Raw genomic sequence first — 20,550 nt, 5'->3', positions numbered from 1 at the left:
CATTTATGCCTATTTTTTCTGAGACACTTGTTCGTCTGGGAGCTCAGATTGACTTCTCTCCATTCTATTTCCTTAACTAAAAATGCACAATTAAGGCTGATTGAACTCTTTTAAAGTACTTCATAAAAAAATGAAAGGCCACAAGAAAGCAGGCTACCAGTGTTTGTAAATACCTGTTTTCAGCGAAATTTATAGGAAGGAATAAGAAATAATTGGAAACTTAAAAATGTTATTGATATATATTTACAGATTAGTTTTTCTTGGTTGTTCTTTGAGAAACATACTTGTAAAACATTTGGAGGAGGAGAACATGGGGGGGCATTATGTTCTAATTAAAGATGGGACTAACAGCAGAGCCAAACTACTAAAATTATCTAAAACATTTACTAGAAAAAATAATGTTTTACAATAAGCAAGATGTAAAACATGCAGGTCCATGATTAAAATCTACAGCTTTTAAAGCACATGATCTTAATTTTTTTTCTGTTTAAAATATAGATATGTTATATAAAAATTAACGTAACCATAAATGGTTTACAAAATCATAAACCATAAATGTTTTACAAAAATAGTAAGAACATCACTAACATTTTTTCCTATTTTTAATGTTTAAAAGTGGAATTCTGCTGGTGTGAAATATTTTTAAACATTTGGAAGCTAATTAGAATCAAAAACGTTAAAAACCTGATGAAAACGTAGAATACTATTTGTGAAAAATACTTCTCATCTACTTTAATTTGATATTTGATCAAAATGTAATTAATTTTAAAAAGTTACCATAATATGTTATCCTGATGGATTTTTATTTAGAGCATTTGAAAATACTCTTTATTTTTTTATTTTATTTTTTTTTTGAGGAAGGTTAGCCCTGAGCTAACATCCACTGCCAATCCTCCTCTTTCTTGCTGAGGAAGACTGGCCCTGAGCTAACATCTATGCCCATCTTCCTCTACTTTATATGTGGGACATCTCCCACAGCACGGCTTCATAAGCAGGCGTAGGTCCACGACTGGGATGTGAACTGGCCAACCCCTGGCCGCGGAAGCAGAGCTTGCGAACTTAACTGCTGTGCCACGGGGCTGGCCCCAAAATACTCCTTATTTTTAATGATACAATATAAGGAAAAATCTATTCTAATTTTAAAATTAGCATTTTAGAATCACAGGTATTTTACATGGAAAATGATGATGTTAATGAACTGGCTTTTTGATTTACCTAAAATAGCATATAGGTAAGGTAAGGAAGGCCTAATAAATAAAACATAAAAGATAAATAATTTGATTTCAGGTAATTAACACTTTCAAAGCTACTACTAAGTTCCTTTGAATACACTATTCTATTTTCAGGTTACAGCATTTCATGTTTTTGCTATAAAATCATTAATTTTATTTTAAATCTAAGAAAAAAATCATCAGGGGCTGGCCAGGGGACGCAGTGCTTAAGTGCGCACGTTCCTCTTTGGCAGCCTGGGGTTCGCTGGCTCGGATCCCAGGTGTGGACATGGCACCGCTTGGCATGCCATGCTGTGGTAGTCGTCCCACATATAAAGTGGAGGAAGATGGGCACGGATGTTAGCTCAGGGCAAGTCTTCCTCAGGAAAAAGAGGAGGATTGGCAGCAGTTAGCTCAGGGCTAATCTTCCTCAAAAAAAAAAAAAAGAAAGAAAGAAAAAAATCATCACTGAAACAAAATTTCAAGATCACAAAAGCACAAATTGGGTCTGAGAAATGTCTTTTCAGTAGTTTACCAAACAATTTTATTCACAAATGAGAGAAAAAGAGTAATAATAAAATATTATAATTCATATTTTTATAAGATAAACACTTGTAGAAATAAAATATTACTAATAAAATAACTGTCTACTTCTTGCTGACCTAATTCTGAAAGGTAACTACAAACTAAAATTGCAATTTGGTACAGGTTTTTCTTTAAAAATATTTCATTAATGGGGGAAAGTGCAGAGAGATGAACAAGAAAAGTAGTTAAGCACTTGTAGGTTGTCCAGAAGCTCTAAGTTTTATAGCAGAAGAATAAAAAAACCCAGCCAGTTTCTAGCCCATAAAAAAACTGATTTGATTAGATTCACTGAATAATCAACGAATTTGGCCATAAGTGCTTGCCTCTACTCTTATACAACCATAAATCATTTACTTCTTTTTATGTAAGTAACATTTAACTGAAGCTAAGAGCCTACAGCATGATTGACAGTAAGATCTAATATTTTAAAACATTAAACACTTCTCATAATTTATGCTAGCTTATGAATAAATAGGGAAGCAACACGTTACTTAAAAATAAGGCTTATTTTAAAACTAGTCATGAATGAAAATACACACGCACAGTGCACACTGAATATTCTAGGCAAAAATATGTTCACAAACATAGTTGATTTTGTGTAAACAGTCAGAGAAATCCAGAAATATAAAAACAGAAGTCAATAATACAATTCTTATTGAATAATTCGGTAATTATAGTCAATCTTCATATATAGAAGTCAGAAGGTCACTTTGACATCATCTATACTCAGTTCAGCACTGTGGGCTCCAAATCTGTAGTTAAAATGCCCTAAATTTTAGCTTTCCAGATTGCTTGTGGAATTGTCCTTTAATTTAAAATAAGTCATATAATCATGCATATGCATGCATGTGAAATAAACCTATCAAGACATTGTCGGGGAACAAAGAACTAATTTTACTCTAGAAATTATACATTTTCCCTAAGCTAAATACACTGGAAGAGACTGAACAAATAGTTTATAGTTTTTGCATACATTAGGGCTCTACAATAGTTGATTAAATAGCACATTAGTAATAATTAAATCTCAATTCACTTGTAGTGATTGAAAAAGCAATGCATTTGGAGTTGAAAAAATCTAGGATTTGGTGTAATATCTACTCTTTTCCTTTTAAGCCAGTTTCATTATCTATAAATGGAGGCAGTACAGGTCATATCTACTTCCTAGGGGTGTTATTAGGATATTCCATGTAAAACATGGGCTAGTGGTTTGTAAATTGAAAGCACTACCTGCCTGTTTTGTTGCAATCAGTTGTAATGTGTGTTACAAATAACATGCAACTATAACTTAAAATTTCAGTTTGCAAATGATTTATTTAAAAAATAATTTAGAGCAGATCTAAAGTCACTCCTATAAAAACATCCCTCACATTCAGTTACATTTTCATTTGTTTTGTTGAACAGGAAAGGAATGAACTTAGAACTATTGCTTTATGAACTGCACATAACCAACAGCTTAACCTATCTAGGCAGTCCCAGGGGAGTGTGTTTACATCATGAGCTAACATCTGTGCCAGTCTTCCTCTATTTTGTACGTGGGATGTCACCACAGCATGGCTTGATGAGTAGCACATAGGTCTGTGCCTGGGACCTGAAATTGTAAACCCTGGGCTGCTGAAGTGGAGTGTGTGAACATAACCACTAGCCCCCCCCCCATTGCTTTTATACGAAATTATTTATCACATATTTATGTAAAAATGTTATTAAGATTGGGTCTGTATCTATTTTCCTAGTAAGGCCTAAATACATGTTTATTATCAAATTGTGTATTACAAATTAATTTACTCTGAAGAAATTCAGATGTAATTAAAAATTTATAATAGAAATGATATCAAAATTTAACAATGTGTACATAAAAATCAAATGATAGATCTCAAATATATTACAAAGGCATAGGAAAAATGGCTAAAAGAAAATATGCCAAATGTTAAGTGGATGCTGGACAATGAGTTATGTTTCTCCTGCTTTATAATTTTCTATTCTCGTAAATTTTTCTCCAGTGAAAATCTGTTACATTTATTTTTCCCCAGTCAGTTTGTAATTTAAAAAGACACTTTTTATTATCAAAGTAACATATATTCAGTATTTGATTGATACATAATCATAAAAGAAAAAATTAGATGATGCCAAGTTAGTAATAGATAGTGAAGAGCAGACCCTTACAACACTGTAATGAAAGCAGTTGTCAAAACTAAAGGGCAACAAAGACATCTTCTGGACATCTTAAGAACTGCATAGTTGTTTTTTAACTATTTCCATCTAAAAGTAATAGTTGTTTAAAAACCACACATTAAGAAGTGTAAAATCAATGTGCATTAGGTTTGAAATTTTAAATATTACATGATTAAATTACAAATATACAGCATTTAAAGAAGAAAAGATACAAATTGTTGCATACACATTGGAATTAGATAGTTTCCAAAATGTATTTAAAACTATTTCCAGATAGATTATAAAATACAAATATTTTAGTAAAAATAATTTATTTTCATGTAAGGAATATATAAAATAGTATGAAAACTACATGCAGTGTTGAACCAATACTTGAAAAATTTAAATACAATACTTCATGAATCATAGAGCCCATTTGTGTCAAAATATGATTGGCAATTTAGTCATTAATTTAAAGAATTGTGTTTAATAAATGAACAAGCAGATTGAAAACCATATTTGACTGATTTGTGATATGTCCTAGTACCAGACAATGTAATATTTTAGGAAAATTATTTGCAGTGAAATATAATTATTAAGGGTCCAAATTTTAAATATGTCCACCCATTTGAACATGTTTTCTTTTCAGTTTGAACATGTGTTCTTTTTACCCTAAAACTGTCTGCAAAATGATCTCACTATGGGCACAATTAGTGAGTTTTCTGTATGACAGTGCTCTTCTGTTCTCAGAGCGTGAGTGACTGCTTGCAGGCGCGGTGAGCCCCTTCAGGAAGCACTATTGATGCCAATGACTTGCATCTCTGAACAATTCTTAGGGGAGACCTAGTTTGAGGGTATTTTTTTCAAAGTACCGTCCTAGAACACTATTCTGTAGTTCAACTAGCAAAACTCAACTTGCTCTAGTAATAGCTGTATTTGGTAAGAAATGTACGCTTTAGCTTTAGGGAACGCCAAACGAACAGATAATCTACAAATGAAAGTATGTTATTTCCGAAAATTACCTTTTCTAAGTATCTTCATGTGACAGGCCATAAGGAGATTTTGCAACTAAATGCTTCCAATACCAGAACTAAATATTTAATTCTTTGAAATTTATGTCACTTGTATCTTTTCAAATTGTTATATGATATAATAGTTTATGATTTTTCTAATACAGAAATCCAAACAAATAATTATGATAACCATAAAGAAAGTTTAAGAGAGGTGATTTTAAACAAAATTCACCAGGGTGATGGAGAGTATAGTCACGTGGAACTGAAGTGCTTTAGTAACATAAGTAACTTGATTATCTTATTTTTTTTCACCAACACTGTCTGCTAATTTTTGCACAACTACTAAACAGAAATAGGTTTCTTGGTGTGTGTTCATTTCTCTTTAGGCAGTTACATTCGATTTGATCTTGGAAAGTGGCTGCCAGGAATTCTGTCAGAAATAAAATATTTATGAGTCAAATAATGGTGATTAAATTTCTTAATGGATCATCTAACTTAAGGTAATTCTGCAGTAAATACTTTCTGTATTTTACATGTGTACAATTTCAAAAAAACAATACAAAAGAGAAAATGATCCTATTTTTGACTATCTGGTTGGGTCATCCTGAGGACTCAGTGGGACACAACTGATGATAGCAGGGAAATCAGCAGGGCAAGAGCCAGGCCTAAGCTGGATCTGCTGCTGAGCAGGTCATTGTAATAGACGAGCTGGAGCTTGGCTACGAAGAGCTGGGCACAAGTAATAATGGGCAATCTAGGTGCACAGGTGTTGAGCAGCAGAGTGGATTCTCAATGAGAAGTAGCAGCTTCTTAGGCATTGAGCTGGCCACTAGCACCAGACTGGAGGAAGGGCAAGTGGGAACTAGAAGGAGAGGTTTGAAGAATTTACCAAATTCTCGGCCTTTGTGATTTCAGAGAGTTGAATTTACCTGCTGTTCAAAATATAAGTGAACTGCTTTGTATATTCAGTGAGTAGAAGTGACTTGGGAGAGAATACATTTAAAAGTAGTTCTCAGGTAATTATTTCAGTGTTCCCTCACATAAGTACTAGGTGAGCACTGTTCTACCTTGAGAGCCTTATTTCTAAGCCTTTTTAAATTATGGTGTAAATGTACTGGACTTTGGGAAAGGTTTGGTGAATGTGGGAGAAGAAGCCTTATGCTGATAGTTTGTCCCGCTCTCACAGTAAATATATAATAGTATATAACAATATTTCCTACTTTTATACATGACTAGCAAATTTGGGGAGGTTTTTCTTTATTGATGAGAAATGTTATTAAAACACAGAACAGCTTTACCTTCCCTCGTCTTGGTTGCTCTGATACATTTGTGAAGCTGCAGATGCCACATTCTGACGTGATAAAAGAGATGGAGAGAGATTTATCCCTCTGAGCTGCCGAAAAGCTATTTCTGCATGGATGCTCCCAGGATTATTTGTCAGAATCCCTGCATTCTTGTTTTTTTTGTCTGAAATTAGGAATTATGAAACAATGAGAAGCATTAAGTAAAAAAATAAGGCAAGTAATAAAGTTTGGTTGTTCCTCAGCTGAATTTATATTATACATATTTCATAACATAAATCAAAAATTTTAAATAAAAATATAGAATTGGAATATATTTCTAGCACTTAATACCACTTAAATTTCTCTGAGCTAGTGAATCGATTTGATCCTTTCTAGGTAATTTTAAAAAATATAGATATCCAGAGCTGTGTGCTATACTAAATGTACACATAAAGCGACCATACTTCTCAAAATAAAAATTGGAGCAACACAGCCAGAATTTAGGGAAGAAATTACAGGACTTTTCCAGAAAATCCTCAAAAATAGTCACACTATGAATCTTGAAGAAAGATATCTGAGAAGGAAGTTATAGAGATGAATCCAGGGTTTAACCAACGTCAAAAAAAAAAAACAAACAAAAAACTATGGTTGACATTCCTAAAGATGACATAGTACTATTAAGGAGACTAATAACAACGTGGCCTGTCCTATTTTACTGATAGCTGTATCTACTGGACAAAAAATGCACATTCTACTATCATTAAAATCCTGAAGTCAGAAGTATGTAGAAGTATGAAAAATCAGTTAAAAAATAACAACAGAGTAAATTATGTTGGGTTTCTTTTAACAGAGTTTCCTTTAAGAATAATCACATAGAGCAATCTACTATTCTTAGTGGGCTCTTAGATCATTTTACAATTATGGTGACATTCAGTTTTATTGTCTGACAACGGTCTGAGGCAAAGTGGGATATTAAAACGAATGGAAGAGGTAAGCCCTCAGAGAAGGAGTAGCTACCCCCAGTTTCACCAAGTTGAGAGCCCGGGAAGATCTGGAATTAGGGAAGAGACTTGATCTAAGCCTGAATCAGAATGCATATAACAGAATGAACCATTTTTATGCACTGTCCTTTTCATATACTCACTCCTCGAGAGCTCTACCTCTTGAAACTCTTTCCTACTGTCAGCTTCATGAATATTTTACTCGTAGTTTCAAGGATAAGGTCTGATCTTCTCTTTATAAGATACCACTCGTATCTCAAGAGTCTGTTATCAACTATCTTTAAACCTCTGATTTCTACTTTTAGCAGGATGGACTAACGAACTGGTCTTAGTAGTCATTTGCTATGAAATACACAAAATGAAATAAAAGCTTTGAGAATAAGTCAGGAAATCATTGCGCAAGTATCACAAAGTTCAAATGGTGAGCAAATGCTTCGTTACAACATACCAGTAATTGAGCAGAACCAAAAAATACTGCGGACTCTTTGAAATCAGAACAGCCACGTGAAACTTGAACAAACAAGCAATTTTAGGAAATGTAAATTTAAAACGCAATTTTAGAGGCTGGCCTGGTGGTGTAGTGGTTGAGTTCGTGTACTCCACTTTGGCAGCCTGGGGTTTGGGATTTGGATCCCAGATGCAGACCTAGCACCTCTTGTCAAGCCATGCTGTGGCAGCATCCCACATAAAATAGAGGAAGACTGGCACAGATGTTAGCTCAGGGCCAACCTTCCTCACACAAAAAAAAACAGAAAAAAAAGACATGCAATTTTAAGTAGTATTAGAAATCAAAGTAAGATTTTTGTTTTATTTTCAAAATTTATTTATTAATTTTTTTTTTGAGGAAGATTAGCCCTGACCTAACTACTGCCAATCCTCCTCTTTTTGCTGAGGAAGACTGGCCCTGAGCTAACATCCGTGCCCATCTTCCTCTACTTTATATGTGGGACTCCTGCCACAGCATGGCTCATGCGGTGCCATGTCCGCACCTGGGATCCAAACCAGTGAACCCCGGGCCACCGAAGTGGCACGTGCACACTTAACTGTTGAGCCACCGGGCTGGCCCCAAGATTTTTGTTTTAAATTTAATGTTTTTACATTCACTTTGAAACTCTTTGTCAAAATACCTTCAATTTCAGGAGTAAAAGTGAAGTCAGATCGCAAGTAATGGCTAAATCCACCAGGAAGAATTACATTTGTTATCTTTATTGGAGGAGCTTTCACTTGGCCAAATGATCCACCATCCACAGGAGGGTTGGTAACAGGAATAAACTACGTAATAAAATAAAACAGTTAAGAACACCTCACTTCCAAAACTCAGATCAATAGGTTTAGTCCTTACCACAAGCCCCACTTGATAACTTACAATTTTTTAGGTCAGGAGTTATATGCTTGCCTAAACTCAGAGTTGGTATGAGGCAAAAACTGTGAAACGACAGACTTTTGAGCCCTTCACCTCCCTCAGAAGCTCGCGGTCTGTGTTTTCAGACTGCGCGGTGGCATCGGGGCGCATCAAAAGGATACAGTGCGGCGGCGCCTCCCTCTTTCCGGAGAGTCTCAACAAGGCAGGGGGAGAATTAAGAAAAGGAGAATTAAGGCTTTTCTTCCTTGTACTGTTTCTTCTCTTTTTCTGGACAGGAATTTCTGGACAGTAAGAGTTATATCTTCTATATCTTTGTGGCCCTCATACTTCTCCATAGATACCTTGCAGTTAACTAGTTTTTCGAGAATGAACAAGTAAATAAAACGGGGACTAAGAAAAGCATCTTAGAAAATCATTTTTAATGAACGTGCTAACTCTCTAAATAGTGTTGACATTTTAAGTTAGGTGAGGATTAAGAGACTTTCGAAAGAATTTCAGGAATCAGCAAATGGAGGAGAGAAGTATTTCAGCCTGGAGACTTGGTTTCTCTAGAAATTTATGCCTGCTCTGTCTTCACTAAGACTGACCTTGTTTGTACTTTTAAAAATGTGAATTCTGAAGATGTGATTCAACTCACGCAGAGATATAGGCTTTTGCCATTTGTTTAAAATTACCAATTTCCTTCATTCTTTAGTAAGTGTTACCAAGAGTGCAGCTTCGTAATGAGCATTAAGGGCCTTTTACTAAGGCCAGCCAGTGTCAAATTCCCTAACTAATTCCTTTGTGGGAGTTTCTTCCTGTCTCTAATCTAGAATGTTGTCAATTTTTGTTCTGAAACCAAAGTGCCAAAATACTTAAACTCTGGTTTAAAGGTGAACTTTAGATTTCATTTATTCCTTCTTTATCTGCTTTTAAAAAAGAAAGAACAGCAGCAAATAAAACAAAGTAAAATATATTAGACTGAACTGATAAACTTGAAAAGTATTCTGTTCTTGTGTCTCCTGAACAGCTAAAAGAAATAGTGACTCAATTTTGTTCAAGCCATGAAAATAAAAATTACTATTGAATCTTAAAATAAATCTCTCTAAAATAAAGACTTCAAATACCCCCTTTATTTAACTAACCATGTATAGATTAATCAAAAACTGTTTTTTTTTTTTTCCTGAGGAAGATTCACCCGGACCTAACATCTGTACCAATCTTCCTCTATTTTTTGTACATGGGCTGCCAGCACAGCATGGCTGCTAAGAGAGCAGTAAAGGTCCGCACCTGGGAGCTGAACCCGGGCTGCTGAAGTGGAGTGCACTGAACTTAGCTACTAGGCTACCAGGCTGGCCCACAGAAACATTTTTTAAATAAAATATTTACATATAGAATAAGTGGAAGATAATTAAATGATTATATATGGCACTGATTTGAATGGTAAGAATAGGTACCTAGAATCACTCAAGACAACATCACAGTATAGTAATGGGAAAAGTCTGAGTTCACCCTATGAGAAAAAGCAAGCAATAGCCAACAAGCAAACCCTTTAGTGAAATACTCATCACTGACTAAAATTGAGTTTATGCACTTTTTCTGGTATATTAGACCAATTCAAAATATATATGGAAATTGGGATCTTTAAAGTTGTTCTAAGTGATTTCTTTACATGTAATTTAGTGAATTTATGTGTAATTTATATGTAATTTTCCAAATTTAGCCAATGTTACCTTAAAATAGAATTTATAAATTTTAATGTGACAATTTTATAGGTCTCTCACTGGTGCCCTCATATATGTGGTGTGGTAGGTAGAATAATGCCCCCCTCAAAAAGATGTCTATATCCTAACCTCCAAAACCTGTGAGTACATTACTCTACACTGCAAAAGGGAGTGCAGGCATAATTAAACTAAGGCTTTTGGGACGGGGGGATTATCCTGGATTATCTACATGGGCCCAGTACAATCGCAAGGGTCCTTATAGGAGGGAGGCAGGAGGTCAGGGTCAGAAAAGATGTGCTGATGGAAGCAGAGGTCAGAGTGCTGCCATTGCTGGAAAAGGGCCATGAGCCAAGGGATGCGGACAGCTTCCAGAAGTTTGAAAAGGCAGAGAATGAATTGTCTCTTAGAGCTTGCGGAAGGAACGCAGCCCTGCCAATGCTTTTGATTTTAGTCCTCTAAGACTGATTTTCCGACTTCTGACTTCCAGAATTGCGAGAGAATAAATTCGTATTGTTTCAAGCCACTAAATTTGAGGACATTTGTTACAGCAGCGCTAGGAAACTAAAGTTTCCTTGAGTTTTCCACTTCTGAAAGCAAGAAGTGACTTGCTCCAGGAATATAAAATAGAGAAAGGGAAAGGAGGGTTAAATCACTGAACTACATTTTACTGGATTATTTGTTCTCTTTCAAAAGTTTTTAGGGCCGGCCCCGTGGCTGAGTGGTTAAGTTCTCCAGCTCCACTGCGGCGGCCCAGGGTTTCGCTGGTTCGGATCCTGGGAGTGGACATGGTACCGCTCATCAGGCCATGCCGAGGCGGCATCCCACATGCCACAACTAGAAGGACCTGCAACTAAGATATACAACTATGTACCGGGGAGATTTGGGGAGATAAAGCAGACAAAAAAAAAAAAAAGATTGGCCACAGTTGTTAGCTCAGGTGCCAATCTTAAAGAAAAAAAAGTTTTTAGAAAAATTTTCGCAGATAAAACCCACAAATGAACCCATTTCCTTTGCCTAATCTGATAATCTTTAACACTGTACAACTTTCAGTCTTGCAGGTGTCTGCAGCTACTGTAATAGAAGCCCCTCGGTTAATCGGAAAAAGTCAAAGTTAATAAAAAAGTCAGGGAATAATTAAGAATTATATGTAGAATTCATATTTATCTTTTTAAAAAATTCAAAACATAGTACACGCACACACCAATCTTTTGATGGAGGGCCAAGGCCTTTTCTGGAAGCAAGAGTCCCTTGATTGGTATTTTATCTGATTGTTCTTAGATAAATCTACCCCTAAGGTTTTGCCTACAATTTCCAGTTTTGATTTTTTTAACATAGCAAGAATTTACAGACATGTGGAGAAAAATTGAACACAGAATATGTCTTGATTTTTAAAAATAATTTTCCTATATATTTTGTCTGAATTTTCACAGTTTTCTCCCATATTTTACAAGTTTCTTTCTCTCAATTAATTTGACATTATGTGTGAGTATGTGTGTGTGTGTTTGTGTGTGAGACTGGTCTTTATCCAGACTTTCCAAAGTATCCCATTGGTTTTCACAGAAACATAGAAATACTAATTTAAAAATTTGCACTTACAGTATATCTGTTTATTTAAAGTACAAGAACTGACATAAGTTTTGGAAAAAAACAGCCAACTCTTGACAAATATGTGAATCTACTGTTGAGGGTGGAGGGGACGAGAGGGGAGCCGCCTCATAGCGAACGCTCATTGTGCCCTGGGAATCAGGGAGTTCGTTTTACAGAGAGAGTGGAGGGTCGGGGAACTGGTGAGTTCTTTGAAGCATCTTCGGTAGACTTATCTCTTTCCCCTTCGATATAACTTTTAAAAGAAATCTTTGTCATTGACGAATGTCTTTGCTCCCTGGCTTTCACTTATGTCAGAGGCTCATCCTAGTACGCCCCACCCTAGTCCGGGAATCCCATTAGACTTCATCTCTCTCCTGGATTATTCTAAAGCCTCTTAACTGGTTTCCCTGCTGCCAGCCTCTTTCTCCTCAAACCTTGCAAGGGCACAGCTCTAATCATGTTACGTCTTTGTACAAAAAACACAGCTTTTCTAGGTTAAATTTAGTTTTTGTAGAATGGTCATAAAGAATCTGGGTGGTCAATGACAGAATTTCCTAATGATATACTTTTGTGGCTTTGCTCTCTCTCTTTCCCACCATGGTGAGGTACCTTTTTAGGGTTCATGGGCAAAAGGCCCCATTATTCTGCCAGTATACAAGAAAAGAAGCATATCTCTTTCTTGCTAGATGAATTACACAGTCCACAGAGTTGAGGTGAGAATTCCTCCCTTCCCCTCCCATTGCTAAATGGAAAGAGTTTTATTGTTAGTTTCTGTTTATAAAAGTGATACGTTATAGTTTCTTACCTTCTAGCACTGTCTGACATATTGAGCAAGAAGCACACAGACTTTAAATAATTTGCTTTATGTCAAAGTACGTTATTAGAAAAAGAGGCTTCCCTTGCTTTTGTGTGTGTGCACTCTATTCACCAGAACAAGCTGCCTTTGACAGTAATCACTAAATAGATACTAAAATAATCTATAAAAACATCATAGCTCAGGTTTAAACATTTAAGTAAAAATGCCACAATACAACATGTTTATTTACTAATAATTTATATATTTTCACAGGAAAAGTGTAAATAATACAATTATTACCGAATTTTTCTTTGCTTGTAGTTCAGAGAAGTGAAATTCAGCTTTTGCCCTGTCATCTGAATTCACAGGAATTCCATCTAACATCTGTAAGTTAGGCAGTCGAAATATGAGCACGTGGCGATGTAGCATTTTTCTACAAATCTAAATAAAGTTAAAAATAATTTATTCCATTTAAAAACCTATTTCAAAGATTAACCTTTACAGAGAAGAAAACTTAGCATAGGCAGCAAAGATAGATAATATCTAATTTATAATATTAGATGATACAAATATGAGCTCCCTTTCTGAAAGATTTCTCAATTCCCTAAATGAAGATAACTTTTTTTTAACCAAGGCTACCATTTGAAGGTTTAGTCTCTTTTTAGAATATATAATATCGTTCATTACTACAGGCAATCCCGACTGATGAGTAGGATTATAACATAAATTTCACTTCTAAGTAATTAGCTTGAAACTTATGCGATACTTTCCCATACGCACTATCCAATTTAATTCAATACACATCTACTGAAGTGTATTATCCATCACTTCATAGTGTCAACCTACTCTAAAAAATTTTGCACGTGCTTCTTCTTCGAGAAAACACCAAATGGCGGATGACGCCGGTCCTGCGGCAGGGTCTGGAGGGCCCAGGGGGCCCTGGCCTGGGAAGCCGTGGAGGCTTCCGCGGAAGCTTCGGCAGTGGCGTCCGGGGCGGGGGTCGCGGCCGTGGTCGGGGCCGGGACCAAGAACAGGGAGTGGATCCCCGTCACCAAGCTGGGTCGCCTGGTCAAAGACATGAAGAGCAAGTCCCTGGAGGAAATCTACCTTTTCTCCCTGCCCATCAAGGAGTCTGAGATCATTGACTTTTTCCTGGGGGCATCTCTTAAGGATGAGGTTTTGAAGATTATGCCGGTGCAAAAGCAGACCCGTGCTGGCCAGCGGACCAGGTTCAAGGCATTTGTTGCCATCGAGGATTATAATGGACATGTCGATCTGGGTGTTAAGTGCTCCAAGGAGGTAGCCACTGCCATCTGTGAGGCCATCGTCCTTGCCAAGCTCTCCATTGTCCCGGTGCGACGAGGCTACTGGTGGAACAAGATCAGCAAGCCCCATACTGTTCCTTGCAAGGTGACAGGTCGCTGTGGCTCTGTGCTGGTGCGCCTCATCCCTGCCCCCAGGGGCGCTGGCATTATGTCAGCCCCTGTGCCCAAGAAGCTCTTGATGATGGCTGGTATTGACGACTGCTACACCTCGGCCAGGGGCTGCACTGCCACCCTTGGCAACTTTGCCAAGGCCACCTTTGATGCCATCTCTAAGACCTACAGCTATCTCACCCCAGACCTCTGGAAAGAGACCGTGTTCACCAAGTCTCCCTATCAGGAGTTCACTGACCATCTTGTAAAGAACCACACCAGAGTCTCCATGCAGAGGACCCAGGCTCCAGCTGTGGCTACCACATAGTTTTATACAAGAAAAATAAAGTGAATTAAGCCTGTTAAAAAAATTTTTTGCACGTGTGTAAGAAGGTGTGTAGACAGTTAACATAGTAGGTCTGAGGCTGTCATCTTTAGAAGTGTCTGCTGGCAAGGATGGATCTTAACTAGCGTTTGGTACTTGGATTTTGGGAGGGTTCCCACCATTCTTTAACTGATAAGGGTAGTTCACTGTGCCTAGACTACTCACACAAACAATATGATTTATGCTCAACCTGCTTTCCTTCTGGGAGTCTGGAATTTTGGTACATGATAGGCATAGGGTATCTACGTGACCAGTCCCCAACAAAATTCTTGAATGCTAAGTCTAATGGGATTCCCTGGACAGAAACATAACACACATGTTGTTGCATTTTTGTTGCTGGGTGAGGAGTGTGCACTGTGTGAGCCCTCAAGGGAGAAAAAGAGTATAAAGAAGCCTGTACCTGGATTCCTGCCAGACTCTGCCAGGCGTCCCTCATCACCTGGCTGTGTGTCCTCATTATGTCACTGTAATAAATCTTATTAGTGCACTTATAAACTATCTGCTAAGTCTCATAAGTCCCTCTAGCAAATCTCTGAATGTGGGGTGATCTTAGGGACTGACAACACAGAGAAAGTATGCAACACTGTTTGTAATAGCAAAAAAAAAAAATAATAATGATAAAAAGAAGAAAAGAAAGAAAGAAACTATCATGAAAAGGGGATGAATAAACAATCTATTATTTTTTTTTTTGAGGAAGATTAGCCCTGAGCTAACTGCTGCCAATCCTCCTCTTTTTGCTGAGGAAGACTGGCCCAGAGCTAACATCCATGCCCATCTTCCTCTACTTTTTTATATGTAGGACGCCTGCACTCAACCACTGTGCCACCAGGCCGGCCCCAACAATCTATTTTTAAAAAATGTAGTAGATACATATACATTAATGGAGAGACATCCCCAAGACATATAATTGAGTAAAAAAAATCAGAACATTCTAGGCCACAAAGCAAGTTTCATAAATACCGAAGACTATATAAATAGACTGTCTCCTCTGACTATAATAATAACATTAGAAATAAATGACAAAGAGATAACTAGAAATGCCTCATAGGTTTGAAATGAACACACACAGACACCTCAATAATTCATGGGTTAAAGAAGACATCTTTTGGAAAGTAGATTTTAAGAAATAAAGAACAGGGGCCAGCCTGGTGGCGCAGCGGTTAAGTTTGCACGTTCCACTTCGGCAGCCTGGGGTTTCCCGGTTCAGATCCCGGGTGCAGACATGGCACTACTTGGCACACCATACTGTGGTAGGCATCCTACATATAAAGTAGAGGAAGATGAGCACGGATGTTAGCTCAGGGCCAGTCTTCCTCAGCAAAAAGAGAAGGATTGGCAGCAGTTAGCTCAGGGCTAATCTCCCTCAAAAAAAAACAGGAAAAACACCACATATCAAAACTTTTAGAATGCTGCTAAAGCAATGTTTTTTGTTTTTTGTTTTTTACTTCAGCAAGCCTCCTAGATGAAGAGTAATATGCAAAAATCAGAATTTCTGTATTCCAGCAGCAAACAATTAGAAGAATGTAAAAAGATGCTGTTTAAAATAGGTATTAAAGGGGCCAGCACAGTGGCGCAGCGGTTAAGTTCGCACGTTCTGCTTCTCAGTGGCCTGGGGTTCACTGGTTTGGATCCTGGGTGTGGACATGGCACTGCTTGTCAAGCCATGCTGTGGTAGCCGTCCCACATATAAAGTAGAGGAAGATGAGCACGGATGTTAGCTCAGGGCCAGTCTTCCTCAGCAAAAAGAGGAGGACTGGCAGTAGTTAGCTCAGGGCTAATCTTCCTCAAAATAAATAAATAAATAAATAAATAATAGGTATTAAAGCAACCGAATAAATATAACCAAAGATGATTAAAAGCATTGGAAGAAAATTTTAAATCTTTATTGAAGGACTGAAAATAAATGTAGGGATATTTGTGTTTAAGAATGAGAAGGCTGAATACTGTAAATATTAGGGGAGACTGCTGCTTGTTATTTCCTCCTTGGCGGGACGTCCCGTGCTGTGGCACTACTGGGCTCTTTCAGCCCCGTCCCTCCTTCTCCGGCAGGGAAGCAGACTGACGGAACTTGCAGATCTGGGCATGTTTAGCTCCTGTCTTTCCTCCTGGGAAGGGCTTATTGCTGGGAGAAGGCACCCTGCTCCTCCAGGAGAAGCTCTCCTCCCAGGTGGAAAGGCCTCAGTCAAGCATTTCCTGTTTCTAGGTGATCATGACTGCCTATTTCTGGGATCTGTCAGGAGGCCCACTTGGCTTTCTCACTAAGCTAAGCAAAATATTGTTACCTTTCCATCTGCAATGGTCATATTTCTCAATTTGTTCAGATGTTATGTGAATAAGGGAGCTACTCATTTGATCCCTTCAAAGGCTCCAACAGAAAAGGAGGCAAATTTCTCCCAAAATTAATTTGTAAATTCAATGCAATTCCAGTTAAAATATCAACAAGAGTCTCACGTAGCTTGAGAAGCTGTTTCCCAGAACTCATAGGAAGTGTCAAGGGCCCAGAATAGCCAAGATAGTGGAGAAAGATAAAGAGGAGAAAGTGGAAAAGAAGGAAAATTAGAGGTGCTTACTCTAGCAGACATCAAGACTTAATATAAAACTTTAGTAATTAACACAGTGTAATACTGGTACAGGGCTACACAAATGGGTCAATGAGGACACTGTAGGAGCCTGAAAAGGACCCTCGTATATATGACAATGGCAGTTCATATTGTGATCAGTCAGAAGAAGACACTAGTCAATAAACCGTGCTTGGACGACTGTGTATACACATGGGAACGAATCAAATCAAATCCTTTCGCACATTATAAAAAATAAATTATATACAACTATAATTTATTAACTAATACATTAGAAAAGGAACGTACTCACCGGATTGCCATAAACTGTAAGCTCTCTGAGAGAAGAGATACCATCAAGTTTTTCCAGTTCTGCCATATCCTGCTCAAAAGTTAAGCAATAAGTTATTTGGTTAGATCCAACATCTTCAAATGTAGACTAATTTGCAGTAATTATATGTAAGTTTTGGATTGCAGCTAGCTCATGATTGAAACCTCTGAAGCGAGCTTGTGTGACAATATTCTGTACTGTTGATTAAAGACAGATCTGTGTACTATTGATTCCAAATCCACGGTTGGTAAAGATGCCATTCGAGCACGGGGGACAGGCCATACAGCAGCACTTGCAAGAAAAGACCGAATTTTTTCTCAGAAAAGTGACGATCTATTCTAGGACTCAGATTATATTTGGTTAATTCCCCAGAGGGTTGACCCAGAAGTGCGGAAAAGAAGGTGGATCCAGTTTAAACAATTTCAAAGGTACACATTAAACACAACCTTAACCATAAATTAGCAGCATGTGACATTGAATGGACTGCATCCTGATATATTTGCTGGAAATATATAAAATTGAAAAACTATCTCTCTAGCTGAATGACTTCCGTACTAGATGGGATTATTTATTATTATTTATTTAACACGGGTGAATGTTTGCAAATACAATTTAGCTTTTGCAAAATTATTTCTAAATTGCTATTTCTGACAAAATTTAGGCAATAAGTTCAGCTTAAGGTTGTTGCTAGTTGATAGCAATAAAACAAAGTTACTGATATGCTCCTCTTCTTATCTGGAAGGACTAGTGGACATACAGCCAATTCATCTAGTCACTATAAATAAAATTTAGACCTATTTTAGACATTTGGAAATGGAAAATCATAGAGGAGGACTTTGAAAAAGCTCTGACAGGTATCTATAGAGATATTGTGTATTTTGACTCACAGGCAGTTCCTATCTGTGGAACCAAAGCCTGACTGGAAAGCAGAGAAATGTGAAAAGTCTTACACTATTTTCTCAAATTAAATGGAGGATATCAGTGTTCACTAGAGAAATATTTCTAATAAAAATGTTTATTTCTCATAGAAAATGTTAATGAAAGAAACAGAGGGTTAAATTTTTAGAGGATAATGCTGGTATAAAGTCTTAAAGAGATCAAGCAAACTAATATATTCATAATTGGGGGGAGAGGGCTGATGGCTTCCCATTTTTAATATTGGTTACTTTTTATAGCTGTGTGTTGGAGTTACTTCACACTGACTCACAAAAGTGGACCGGTAAATTTTCAGGAATTTTGTGAGATGGTGTTTTAGCTTGAAATTGGCTATGGTGGAAGAAATTATACCATAGAAATTGGCAAATGCTATTGATTAGGACTGTTTTCCCCAGATAGCCAGCTGTTAAACAGTGGTTGTCACCCTTTGAGTATATTGTCAGGATAAGCACTTACGGCAATAATCGTAATAGTTAAGTCTGGATTGGGGGCTTTCGTTTAGGCAAGAAATAGCAATAGACTATTTCCTGGGGCCATTTCCAGCCTCAGGGGATTACTGAGATGTTTAAAAGTAGACAGAGTTGTTGGATGACATAGAGGGGAGTCATTCAGACACAGGGATCAAACAGGACTGCAAAGCTGAATTAAATAACTCATCTTTCATTGTGTTTCTCTGACTCCTCCTGCAGAAGCAAGACTATAGGCAAGAATTTTCCAAATCTACATAATTGGTCATGATGGCTAAGCCAAAAGCTTCACGGTGGAATCTGTTAGCAAGGATATGCAGTTTATGAAAGACTTTAAAGTAGGTTAATAAGGGACTGCATATATCTTCATTTGAAGCATTGTTGTTTTGCTAATTTTTCTATACTTACGTCTTCCTATCCTATAAATCTTTATCAACCCAAGGGTTATAGTCGGATTGCCCAGTTGTGGAAATTAATGCTGGTGTCAGACCACCCATGTTGATATGAATCGAGAGAAAATCTCTCCCAAAAAGAAAATGCGAACTGAGAGTTAAGAATTTTGAAGAACATAATATTTTCAGTAGAGTCAAACAGAATCCCCAACTTAATCTTTTTATTCCTTCCAGTGCATTTTTCCTAGCTCAATGTGTGGTCATATTAAGGTCCTACAATATTAATGGTTAGAATAAGTTTAATGGTAAAATGATCTATCTAAATTCTGAAAAATATCATTTCAAGGATAAAAATAAAGAAGGGCTGATCGTGAAATAATCAATACTCCTTCATTAAATGATATATGCATAATCTCCCGTGATTTATCATACAGATTGTCCTTTAGCTATGTTAAATTTTGATAATAAGTAAGCTTGCCTGGGCATTATCCTTTTAAGTTACTGGGGAGGAAGTTGCTATATCAGCTGATCTGCCCTCCGTTCAGTTCCTCGGCGGGGAGTGAGGAGGGTGGGAAGTAGGGCAAGGACACTCCTGGGGAAAAGCAGTTTACCTGGTCCAATCTCCTTGTAAGTATGCGGGTAACTAGATGTCCTGTCACATAGACCAATGATATTTGCTAAGAAGGTCCTTATTTATGAAATTCTTCTAGCAGGACCTCCCTGGTTAAGGACTGCTTGTAGTACATAAGCCTGGAATCTACAGAATTATCAAGTACGGCTCCCTGTAAAATGTCAGGTAAGCTCACACACAACATGGAGAGACTTCATAAATGAAACACTCCCTGGATGTGTGAGACCACTCCCAGAAAACCTCACTTGGGGATCCATATTTTATTCTAAGCTAGAGACTGTGTGTGAGACGTGGAAAGAAAGTACCTGAGAAGACACTGGAATGTCGCAGCCCCTGTGTATCCCTGAAATTATTAGTTAAGCTTGAGACTGGGTGAGATCTCTAACTCATGTAAGTCTGATCTGACAATCTTTTCTGTTAGCTCAGTTGCTATCACCGGAAAGATTTCACATAGGATGGCAATTTTCCTAATTTAGACTTCTTCTGGATAAAGATTTGGAAGAATCTGCCAGTTTTAACAGGCTTTTTTCAGATGAATGTTGTTTCAACCTGGATAAATTAGTTGTACGCCATTTTTCTCTGTAAGTCTAATTCCTAGTTGCTATGTAGAAAAGGGCACTGTTCATGATTTCCTTCTAGCCTTGAACAGGCTATTACATCACCCCAGAAAAGGTTCCCTGAACTCTAGCAAGTAGAGCCACAAACAAATATTGATCACATATCTACTATCTACCAGGCACTACGC

The 20,550-nt window shown here is 37.3% G+C and overlaps 1 protein-coding gene and 1 pseudogene across 5 annotated transcripts in view; one reads left to right on the top strand and one right to left on the bottom strand.

Moving 5' to 3' along the window:
• Positions 1 to 3,090: 3,090 nt before the first annotated feature.
• LRRC9 (leucine rich repeat containing 9) overlaps positions 3,091 to 20,550 on the bottom strand; it is a 115,044-nt gene continuing 97,584 nt past the window's right edge. For 3 of the 5 annotated variants that reach the window (XM_044773679.2, XM_070513710.1, XM_044773684.2), the window contains 5 exons: positions 17,362 to 17,430; positions 12,991 to 13,131; positions 8,369 to 8,513; positions 6,256 to 6,424; positions 3,091 to 5,387 (listed from right to left, as the gene is read on the bottom strand). In XM_044773679.2, coding sequence (XP_044629614.2) covers positions 5,348 to 5,387; positions 6,256 to 6,424; positions 8,369 to 8,513; positions 12,991 to 13,131; positions 17,362 to 17,430 — 564 coding nt within the window. In that variant the 3' untranslated portion in view covers positions 3,091 to 5,347. Of the gene's footprint in view, positions 5,388 to 6,255; positions 6,425 to 8,368; positions 8,514 to 12,990; positions 13,132 to 17,361; positions 17,431 to 20,550 lie in introns of those variants that run through there. The other 2 variants (XM_044773683.2, XR_006530143.2) reach the window with 2 other exon arrangements.
• On the top strand, positions 13,580 to 14,487 carry LOC106846076 (small ribosomal subunit protein uS5 pseudogene; annotated as a pseudogene).

The sequence above is a fragment of the Equus asinus genome, chromosome 7, assembly GCF_041296235.1.
Source record: "Equus asinus isolate D_3611 breed Donkey chromosome 7, EquAss-T2T_v2, whole genome shotgun sequence".
NCBI classification, from domain to species: Eukaryota; Metazoa; Chordata; class Mammalia; order Perissodactyla; family Equidae; genus Equus; species Equus asinus.
Note: the sequence above shows the minus strand (reverse complement) of the source record. Positions and strands in the feature narration are given on the sequence as shown.